The sequence below is a fragment of the Chiloscyllium plagiosum genome, unplaced genomic scaffold (genome assembly GCF_037043375.1).
Source record: "Chiloscyllium plagiosum isolate Xiang-an unplaced genomic scaffold, Cpla_swu_hap1 HiC_scaffold_42, whole genome shotgun sequence".
Lineage (NCBI taxonomy): Eukaryota > Metazoa > Chordata > Chondrichthyes > Orectolobiformes > Hemiscylliidae > Chiloscyllium > Chiloscyllium plagiosum.
The window spans coordinates 1,691,919-1,703,943 of record NW_028270180.1 but is presented as its reverse complement, the minus strand read 5'-3'; the positions used below and the strand labels follow the sequence as shown (position 1 = coordinate 1,703,943).

Here is a 12,025-nt window from a genome sequence, read left to right as displayed (position 1 = left end):
CATGATAACAAAAGTCAATAAAACCCTGCAAATTAAAGCCCTAACAGACTCAACAATCACAGAAGAGAAAGAAAGCTGCAACAGTCACCAGGAATTCAAGAGATTCAACTCCATTGAAAGAAGATATCAGGATGGTCAGACATCCAGCTGTTCTGATCGAGCAGACATGGCAAACACTAGCTTTCCAGCAAATGGAACCGAAGGTTCCCACAAGCATGCACAGTCAGCAAGCCACACACAGTAGAACCTTCCCAGGCTTGTTTGCCAGAGCGTGCTGAGTGAGATGACCAGGCAGGAAGGGAGGAGTTGTACTCCAACTGGTCTCAATGCTCTCATGCTGAGGTACAAATGAGGGAGGAGGGAAATCAGCCCAGGCTGCCTGGTCTTGTTCACTGATGGTGATCCCAGATAATCTATGTTTATGGGGACAGCAGGTCTGTAAAGGATCAGGCACTCAACATTCAAACGGCCCATCAAACACAATGTCCCTCTCAATTATGAATATGAGCCAAAGGCAGGTATATGGAGTTAGGCCACTGAATGGCCAACCAGGCTTGAGGGCCGAATGGCTTATCCCTGTTCCTACGTCCTTGAAAGGTGCCTTAAGGTGGGAAAATGAAAATCAACACACAATTCCAACGGTAGTCATTCACATGTTCTTTGTGTTTTTACAAAACAATGTGACAAAGGCATGAAGAGTTTTAGCAAAAGATTACCTGAAGGAAATTTGATTCAGAAAATTGAGCAAGTGGGATTGGCTGAAGGACAGAGTTCCTGTGCAGGAGCAAAACAACATCCATCTGCTGTTGCCCACTTTGAACCAAGAACTGTTCATCATTGATTCAGTCCTAACCATACAGGCCTATCCACATCAGTAGTTACACTCATCCTACTTCACACTGACTTGTCAAGAATTCAAGAGATATACAATTGCGCCCAGAGGAGAGGCACTAGGTGTGGCTGTCCAGCAGGACAGTCTATGTGACTGCTACATAAATATTTCTCACATAATAATACAATTAAAAGTATATACTATTCCCCTCCACCAATACTCTCATGGCTAATGTCAGGAGGAATCCATACGAAACACATAAAAGCAGTAAATACTGTCAACCAGAAGACCTCATGCATTGCTTACTTGTGGATATTATGTTTGTTCTGTTGTCATAGATGTTAAAACTATCATAAGCATTTCTGTCATACATTATAGCAAATACCAGCAGGAAACTAGGCAGGAAATTAAAGTCATGTGAATTTTTATTGTTCCAAGCTCACTGTGGTGAAAATGTAACTTTCTGTGCCTCACATGTGGCATTAAGAGGCCAAATCTGTGCCAGGCCTTTAGTGAACAGCACAGGATGTAACACAATCAATGGCAGCACAGACAGAAAGCGTCAGCTGCCCTGGCTCAGGTTTATTCTGAACTTAATGCTGAGTGAGGCAAGTAGCATTTACCCAGGAAAAACTAATGGAAATGTGAGGGGTTCATTTAAAGTATTTACTTACAACAATCTTAAAATAGTCACTGGGGATGACCATGTCCCCATTCTTTATCCACTTCACAGTTGGCATTGGTGACCCTATCACTTCGCATTCAAACACGATGTCCATGGACTCATGAGCATAAATGTTTGCTGGACGCTTCAAGAACTGCGGGGGAACTAAAACAAAAGAAAATGGAGTGTGAACACACAAACGACAAATACTGCCCCAACCATAAGCTTCAGCACATACAGGATAGTGGAACAAGCTGTGCAATCACTGGGATTTTAGGAAAATGTGTGAATTTTTCAATTACCACCATTGAAACTCAGCAGTATAACTGCAGGATCTTCCCCCAAACTTGGATCATGTTTGATGAGTACTCTGAGCTGTGTGACACTAAGGTGAAATACCGAAGGTTGTTATATCACTGCTGTTAGCTTTTGTAGCAATTTAATGTGACAAATTAAGACAGTCACGTATAGAATAGGTCATATATTAGTATGTGTCAAGTGCAGGCTTCCTATGTTCCCAGCGAATATTGATTTTCAGCTAAATAAACTGGAAGACACCTCCACTTAGACTGACTCAAACAAGCGCATTCATCAGAGAGTAGAAAACTGTACATTATAAAACCATAGCAAGAATTAACCAAGTCCCTTGAAAATCAAGCATTTCTCAGATCCCCTTTAATCCAGGTGACAGGAGTCTCACACACAAACTAGAAATTCAGTTGGAACCTTGCATCACTTTCTTAAGCGCTCAGCAGTTCTGGGCCTTCCTCAGAATCAAGGACCTTGGAGGGAAATCTCCCCAAATAAGCAATCAGAAGCCAATAGGTCTACATGGCAAGCGGTGGTGATATTTGTTGGCTGGGCACCTACCAGAGGCCAAACCTCAGTGAGAGATCCATGCCAATGGTGAGCAAGAGAGGGATGGGACTTAGGCTGCACTGCCCCACTCCTTTATGATGCCAAGTTCCTCAGTAAGGATTGAAAACAAGGGATATACCTCTTTCTGCCCTCACTGGGAGCCCTCACGCAACCCCAACTGGTTTACTCTTCATGATCCATGCATTTACTTGTGGTGATGGGATGAGGTCTCTCAGAAGACATTAACCCAGACCTAATCAAGGAGGGAAGGTGGCAGGCTTTTACAAGCTGTAAGACTGTGGAATGTAAAAGGCAGTCGGACAAAGAATTCCATTTCAGGGAGTAGAAGTCAGTAAGAAATGGACTGCAATGAGCACTACCCTGACTTCCATTTGTTTACCAAAAAGAACAGCTTTTGAGTCAGAAAGGACTACAGCAGAGAAAAAGGCCCTTCCGCCTATTGAGTTTGTGCTGGTCAAAAACAACCACCAATCTATTCTCATCCCATTTTCCAGCATATGGCCCATACCCTGTATGCCTTGGTAATGCAAGTGTACATCTAAAAACTTTCAATGTATTCAGAGGATTTCTGCCTCTTCCACCCTTACATGCAGAGAGTTCCAGATTCCCATCACCCTTTAGCTGAAAACATGTTTCCTCGTATCCCCTCTAAATCTCCTGCCCCGATCTTAAATTTATTCTACCTGATCACTGATCAATCCATCAAGTGGAAAAGCCCCTTCCTGTCTATGTCCCTATATAATTTTATACAGCTCAGTCATGTTCCTCCTCAGTATTCTCACTGCAAGGAAAGCAACCCCAGTCTGTCCAATCCCTCTTTCATAACTAAAACTCTCCAGACCAGGCAACGTCCTGGTAAATCTCCTCTGCATTCACAGCAGTGCAATCACATTGCTCCTATAATGTAGATTCCAGAATGACACACAATACTCAAAACTGTAACTTATACAAAGGTTTTATATAGTTTCAACATAACCTCCCTCCTCTTAAACTCTATGCCTCGTCTAATAAAGGGAAGTGACCCTCATGCCTTCTTAACCACTTTACCTATCGGTCCCGCTATCTTAAGGGACTGGTAGAGATGTACATCAAGGTCCCACTGATCTTCGGTGCTTCTCAGGGTCCTACCATTCATCACATATTCCCATGCCTTGTTTGTCCTGTCCTTGTACATCATTTCACATTTATCCAGGTTGAATTCCATTTTCCATTGATCAGCCTGTCTATATCCGCCAGTAATCTAAGCATATCCTCCTCACTATTCAACATTCCAACAATCTTTGTATCATTTGCAAATTTACTGATCAACCCTCCTGCATTCCAGGAGAAAGTGAGGACTGCAGATGCTGGAGATCAGAACTTAAAAATGTGTTGCTGGAAAAGCGCAGCAGGTCAGGCAGCATCAAAGGAGCAGGAGAATCGACGTTTCGAGCTTGAAGAAGGGCTTATGCCCGAAACGTCGATTCTCCTGCTCCTTTGATGCTGCCTGACCTGCTGCGCTTTTCCAGCAACACATTTTTAACCTCCTGCACTCCAGTCTAAATCATTTATATACAAACAGATTGGGCCCCAACATTCTTCCCAAAGGAACTTCTCCTGAGGCAAAAACAGCGGAAGGACTGTGCTGCCACACCAATGCCCCAACCACCCCTTCTTATGACCACCACTTGCCCCCAGTGTAACAGAGCCTGCAGTAGCCATATCGGTCTTTACAGCTATATACGGACGTACCATGAGTGCGAAAGGGAGTCATCCTCATCTGCAAGGGACCACCAAGGAGGAGGATGGACATGGCTTCCAGTCACAAAAGCACCCCTTGCCCATCAACCTCTGCTTCCTGCCACTCATCCAATTCTGCATCCAATTTGCTGAACCTCCTTAAATCCCATGGGCTCTTACCTTTGCTATCAGTCTCCCATGCAGGACTTCATCCAAAAGTCTTAGCGAATGTATTGCCCTCATCTACACATCTGGTTACCTTTTCAAAAAACTCAAATCAAACTTGGTCAGATATGATCTCCCCTGAACAAAGCCACGCTGACTGTTACTAACTAATCTCCGCCTCTCCAAGTAGAGATTAATTCTGTCCTGCAGAACTATTTTCAACAGTTACCTCACTACTGAGGTTAGTTTGACTGGCCTGTACTGTGAGTGCGAGAGTGAGAGTGAGTGTGTATATAAAATATACATCTCTTGCTTTCTTCTTGAATAATAGTACCACATTGGCTGTCCTCCAGTCCTCTGGCACCTCCCCTGAGGCTAGGGAGGAATTGAAAAGTATTTCCAGTGCCCCTGCTATTTCCTCCTTTGCCCCACACAGCTGGGATACACTTCATCCAGCTCATCTAGATTGATTTTCACTTACTTTCCTTTCTCAAATATTACGCCTGAAGAGGACACTGGGAACCCATGGACTTCCATTGGATTGGTGCATGATTATAGTTGAAAAAGAACTACAATTGTTTTCCATTGCCTTTTGCAGGACAGCTGACCAGGAACCTCTACTGATCTTATCATCTGCTATACTGGAAGGACTTACAAATTGACAATCACCCTGTTTGGCCATGTTATGAACACATCTTCATTGGCCATCAAACACTGAAATGGGACTTGAATCTAGTGCTTCTGGCCTTAGTTGACTAGAAACAAACTATACGATCATTCAAGCATTGCTGAAAACCATTCTGGGTTGAAACTTTTTGTCTTTCATTCACCTGGGCCATCATAGAGGTACCAAAATAAAGAGAAAACAACATGCATAATATTTCAGAGTAGTCAAGTGGTTGACAAGTGGACTCTGATTGATGGAGGTGTTGCTATTGAAAATTCATCAGTTAATGATGGCTGATAGTTAACTGTGAAGTTTTGTTAAAATTTTAAACAAGGCAGATTGACTCTGATTGGTTAAGGACTTGCCCTCAGAAATTAACCAGCAAATGGATGTCATCTATTTTGTTGAATTGAAATAGGTCAGCATGTGCACGTGTCCTTTCTGAATAGAAAGACCAAAGTCCTGTGTTTTAGCATATGGAACTTCAAACACAGAAAGGTGTGCTACACCGAGAGCCTGACTGAAAATCCTAAGTTGATAGACAGTGAAGCAAGAGATCGATCTGAGACGGGTACAGCTGAGAACAGAAGTGAGTCAAACAGTCAGGGCAGGCAGGGACAAGGTAGGACTAATAAATTAAAATGCATTTATTTCAATGCAAGGGGCCTAACAGGGAAGGTAGATGAATTCAGGGCATGGTTAGGAACATGGGACTTGGATATCATAGCAATTACGGAAACATGGCTCAGGGATGGGCAGGACTGGCAGCTGAATGTTCCAGGATACAGATACTATAGGAAGGATAGAATGGGGGGCAAAAGAGGAGGGGGAGTGGCATTTTTGATAAGGGATAGCATTACAGCTGTGATAAGGGAGGATATTCCCGGAAATACATCCAGGGAAGTTATTTGGGTGGAACTGAGAAATAAGAAAGGGATGATCACCTTATTGGGATTGTATTATTGACCCCCCAATAGTCAGAGGGAAATTGAGAAACAAACTTGTAAGGAGATCTCAGCTATCTGTAAGAATAAAAGGGTGGTTATGGTAAGGGATTTTAACTTTCCAAACATCAACTGGGACTGCCATAGTGTTAAAGATTTAGGTGGAGAGGAATTTCTTAAGTGTGTACAAGACAATTTTCTGATTCAGTATGTGGATGTACCGAATAGAGAAGGTGCAAAGCTTGACCTACTCTTGGGAAATAAGGCAGGGCAGGTGACTGAGGTGTCAGTGGGGGAGCACTTTGGGGCCAATGACCATAATTCTATTTGTTTTAAAATAATGATGGAAAAGGATAGACCAGATCTAAAAGTTGAAGTTCTAAATTGGAGAAAGGCCAATTAGGCAAGAACTTTCAAAAGCTGATTGGAGGCAGATGTTCGCAGGTAAAGGGATGGTTGGAAAATGGGAAGCCTTCAGAAATCCAGAGAATCCAGAGAAAGTATATTCCTGTCAGGGTGAAAGGGAAGGCTGGAAACTATAGCGTATGCTGGATGACTAAAGAAATTGAGGGTTTGGTTAAGAAAAAGAAGGAAGCATATGTCAGGTACAGACAGGATAGAACGAGTGAATCCTTAGAAGAGTATAAAGAAAGTAGGAGTATACTTAAGAGGGAAATCAGGAGGGCAAAACGGGGACTTGAGATAGCTTTGGCAAATTGGATTCTCCTTAATTCTAAGGGGTTTTACAAATATATTAAGGACAAAAGGGAGAGAATAGGGGCCCCTCAAAGATTAGCAAAGCGGCCTTTGTGTGGAGCCACAGAAAAAGGGGGAGATACTAAATGAATATTTTGCATCAGTACTTACTGTGGAAAAGGATATAGAAAATATAGACTGTAGGGAACTAGATGGTGACATCTTGCAAAATGTCCAGATTACAGAGGAGGAAGTGCTGGATGTCTTGAAACGGTGAAAGGTGGATAAATCCCCAGGACCTGATCAGGTGTACCCGAGAACTCTGTGGGAAGCTAGAGAAGTGATTGCTGGGCCTCTTGCAGAGATATTTGTTTCATCGATAGTCACAGGTGAGATGCCAGAAGACTGGAGGTAGGCAAACGTGGTGCCACTGGTTAAGAAGGATGGTAAGGCCAAGCCAGGGAACTATACATCAGTGAGCCTGACCTCGGTGGTGGGCAAGTTATTGGAGGGAATCCTGAGGGACGGGATGTACATGTATTTGGAAAGGGAAGGACTAATTTGGGGTAGTCAACATGGCTTTGTGCATGGGAAATCATGTCTCACAAACTTGATTGAGTTTTTTGATGAAGTAACAAAGAAGATTGATGAGGGCAGAGCAGTAGATGTGATCTATATGGACTTCAGTAAGGCGTTCGACAAGGTTCCCCATGGGAGACTGATTAGCAAGGTTAGATCTCATGGAATACAGGGAGAACTAGCCATTTGGATACAGATCTGGCTCAAAGGTAGAAGACAGACGGTGGTGGTGGAGGGTTGTTTTTCAGACTGGAGGCCTATGACCAGTGGAGTGCCACTAGGATCGGTGCTGGGCCCCCTACTTTTTGTCATTTACATAAATGATTTGGATGCGAGCATAAGGAGTACAGTTAGTAAGTTTGCAGATGACACCAAAATTGGAGGTGTAGTGGACAGCGAAGAGGTTTACCTCAGATTACAACAGGATTTGGACCAGATGGGCCAATGGGCTGAGAAGTGGCAGATGGAATTTAATTCAGATAAATGCGAGGTGCGGCATTTTGGGAAAGCAAATCTTAGCAGGACTCACACACTTAGCAGGTCCTAGGGAGTGTTGCTGAACAAAGAGACCTTGGAGTGCAGGTTCCTAGCTCCTTGAAATTGGAGTCGCTGGTAGATAGGATAGTGAAGAAGGCGTTTGGTATGCTTTCCTTTATTGGTCAGAGTATTGAGTACAGAAGTTGGGAGGTCAATGTACAGGACATTGATTAGGCCACTGTTGGAATATTGCGTGCAATTCTGGTCTCCTCATTATCAGAAAGATGTTGTGAAACTTGAAAGGGTTCAGAAAAGATTTACAAGGATGTTGCCAGGGTTGGAGGATCTGAACTACAAGGAGAGGCTGAACAGGCTGGGGCTATTTTCCCTGGAGCTTCGGAGGCTGAGGGGTGACCTTATAGAGGTTTACAAAATTATGAGGGGGCATGGATAGGATAAATAGACAAAGTCTTTTCCCTGGGGTTGGGGAGTCTAGAACTAGAGGGCATAGGTTTAGGGTGAGAAGGGAAAGATATAAAAGAGACCTAAGGAGCAACCTTTTGACGCAGAGGATGGTACGTGGATGGAATGAGCTGCCAGAGGATGTGGTGGAGGCTGGTACAATTGCAACATTTAAGAGGTATTTGGATGGGTATATGAACAGGAAGGGTTTGGAGGGATATGGGCCGGGTGCTGGAAGGTGGGACTACATTGGGTTGGGATATCTGGTCGGCATGGGCGGGTTGGACCGAAGAGTCTATTTCCATGCTGTACATCTCTATGACTCTATGATAGTCCATGTTTTTCTTTACACACTCAGGATAATCCAACTAATATTGTCCAGAATCATATCTAATGTTGGACACTGTCAAAAGTTTTGCAGGCATGGAAGAGTTGGGTATGGTCAGTACCTGGCTTCTTGCGAACATCAAAAGCAATATACCATTTGATAAGTAGTCTGGAACATACCATGTACAACATAGCATCAAACTAGTTCTGAAATTTACATTCAACAAGTTCATATTTTTGTTTCTCCTTTACCCTGGTATCTCCTGCGAATTGTCCGGATGATTAAAAGACAAAAAGCTTTAACCATGTGTTTCTCAGCAAAAATAACAGAAGGAACAAGGGAGGGAGGGAGGTGATGGCCTAGTGGTATTATCACTGGACTGTTAATCCAGACCCAGGTAATGTGCTGGGGACCCAGATCCAAATCCTGCCATGGCAGATGGTATAATTTGAATTTAATAATATCTGGAATTAGGAGTCTAATGATGCCCATGAATCCATTGCAAATTGTCAGAAAGACCCATATGGTTCACGAATGCCCTTTAGGGAAGAAATCTGCCATCCTTACATGGTCTGGCCTACATATGACTCCAGACTCACAGTAACGTAGTTGACTCTTAATTGCCCTTCAGACAATTAGGGGTGGGCAATAACTGCTTGCCTAGACACTGAAACCCTCATCCCATGAATCAATATAAAAAAATCAACTGAGGAAGAGGTTTATATGGGGTTTTCTGAATCTGTGAATTAAGATGGGCTAAACAGTTTCATAACTGTAGACTTATTACTGAACATTTTTATTTTATTACAACGTGAAATAAATAATTTGTTTATCAACACTTGCAGAATTAGTTTAAAGTCAAGTCACCGTTTGATGTCTCTCTAATAGGTAAACTACAATAAACATGGGAGCTGAGTCCATGGCTTCATCCTTTACCAAATCTTCATTAAACTCAGTTGCATCTTAATGACTGGCACAGCCTGTTGCTATAGCTACTAATTACTCATCACTTATATAAAATCATTAGTGTCTGAGACAGCTGCAATGAGCAAATCACAAATCCAGTTAGATGTATCTGTATGTGGGAGCTGTTATGGTCCAAGGCACCTGGCCTGAAACCACACTGGGATTGTTAGCTGTTTGATGGAATAGGTCACTTTAGACTGTACAATGCTCATTTATTTGAACAATTTGTCAAGAATCTTAGATCATTTGTCAGACTTTACCCAAAGGTGGCCTATTGGAGCAGGGAGCAAAATACAGATCAGCTTCACCCTGTGCTCATTTCAGGGAGCAAGTGTGCACCCGCCACACAGAAGGCAGACTTAGGTATTTCTGCAAATATATAGAGCACTGCAGCTGGTTTGCCAGTTCAAGTCTTTGGTCTATGCACTGATTCAAAGATTAGATTGTTGTAAACATTCATTTTTAAAACTGATATAACCTCCTCTATCGAGGTTTCTTTCCAGTCAGGTTAGGAAATTTGCTAATAACCAGATTGTGAATCACACTCCTAACACCTGACAAATTGATCAAATGTCACCAGGTGATTACATTACACAAATGTTCAGCACTTCATTGACCAAAAGGCCAGATTATGAAATCACCAACAATTCAACTAAAGTGAGCTGCAGACACAACCTAATTACTCCAGGTGGATTCAATCATCCTCTACGTCACACATGTGGAAAATACACATAAAACTCAGACATTAGAGTCAAACTTCGGAAACATCTCTTTCACAGGGAGTGCAAAAGGGTGAATGAACAAAGGTCGGAAGCGTGACTAAAACTGCAACAGATACAACAGACTAAAAACTGCACTTTAATCTTACACAGGGACAGGAGAGAAAATAAGGAGCAAATCACATTATTTACTGATCTGCTCACCTCCTGTTCTCAGGGCACTTCCTCTACTTTCTAGGAACATAGCTTCACTTTTTTTATTTGTCCATGGTATGTGGGAATCGCTGGCTCGATCAGCATGAGTTGGTCATCCCTAATTGCCCTGGGGAAGGTGTTGTAAATTGCCTTCTTGAACTGCTGCAGACCTTTGGCTTTAGGGACACTCACAATGCTATTTGGGAGGGAATTCCAAGAGTTTGATCCAGCAACACTGAAGGAACAGCAAGTCAGGATGGTGCGTGTGTCATTAGCGTATGAAAAAGGGTTGGTTTAAATTTCTAAAGTTCTAAAAGATCTAACATTCTGGAGTTATATTTTACCAGGTACCATGGCCCAAGCCCCATCCCTAGCTAAAGGCCAGTCGGGCTTGGGGGAACCTGCCCACAATGACAGCTGTCCCTCAGCAGTTTAACACTGGGAGCTAGCTTTATTGATTCAAAGTGGGAGTAACTCCCGCCTAACACAACAATTAGCTAGTCAGTAATGTGGTAACTCTAATTCGAGAGTGCCACTGGGACAACAGGTGGTCACCAAAATTAAGGAGGCACAACATCGAGGGCCAAAGTTCTCTGAGAGCGGTACCTCAGTTGGAGAAGTGAGTGGTCAAGGAACAATATGGGGACCAAGTTCAAGAGGCTATGAGAACAGTTAAAGGAGCAGAATGGGGTGGTACCAATGAATCCAGGCAATTCTCAGACAGGATTCCCACCCTCTAACTTGGCTAAGTGACCCCACAGCCAAAGCTGCCTGCTTCCCACATGGCCTGGGCTTCGCCTCCCCACAGCTAAATTACCAGCAGTGGGAGGTAGCCCTTTAGTGGCTATTAACCAACCACCTCAGGCTTTGTTAGGCCTAAGGGCAAGTGGGCCAGCCAAGAGCTTCACTACAACATGCAACATTTCAGACAGGTCACGGTGAGCCAGCTGCTGAATTTTATGTTGTACTCCATCTTCAAACAAAAGGAAGGGGAAGAGGAAACTGCAGCCCCTAAAGATAGCTTCTATGAAAGGCTCAACATTTAAGTATTGCTTTAATTGCTGTTTTGTGCAGAGGGAGTTTCCAGTCCCCAGTGACCACATCTATTCAGCATAGTTACAAGCCTTGATATTTAACCAAATTACCAGATTCATCAAGCAACACCATGCCTGGGGTGAGAAGGTTTGATAGATGGAATATAATGTATCAAAGTCTGAGGTCATGCCCTTTGACAAAAAGAATAGAGGAACTGAATATTATTTAAACGGAGAAAGACTACACAAAGCTGAGCAAGCACAGACGGATTCTGGGGTCATCTTCTGTGAATCACAAAAAGTTAGCATCAAAGTTCAGCAGCTTACAAAAAAGGCAAATGGAATATTAGTCTTGATTTCAGAGGATAATGTTGCCACAGTCCTCCTGACCATAAGGTTGCTATCTCATTAAAGAGATGATTGGTAGCGGTTTAACACGAGGGTTACCAGTGCTTTCGGTGAGGGGAGATGTTGAGACGGAGAGTCCTTCATGGTAACTTCTGCCGGTGTGGGATTTGAACCCTCACTGCATCACAAACAGTCTATTCAGCCAACTGAGCTAACCAACCACTCATTACAATGGGAATGCAGTATACAATTCAGAAAACCTTGCTAAAAGTTATACAAAGCACGGGTCAGACCACAGTTGGAATATTCTGAATTGTTTTCTAGGAAAGATATCCCGGTATCTGGATCCAG

General features: G+C 43.1%; 1 protein-coding gene across 1 annotated transcript in view; it reads right to left on the bottom strand.

Annotated features, from left to right (window-relative positions):
* Window positions 1-12,025, bottom strand: part of LOC122542519 (neogenin-like) — a 209,609-nt gene that overhangs the window by 66,705 nt on the left and 130,879 nt on the right. The window contains 1 exon segment of the mRNA XM_087982240.1: window positions 1,507-1,661. Coding sequence (XP_087838366.1) covers window positions 1,507-1,661 — 155 coding nt within the window.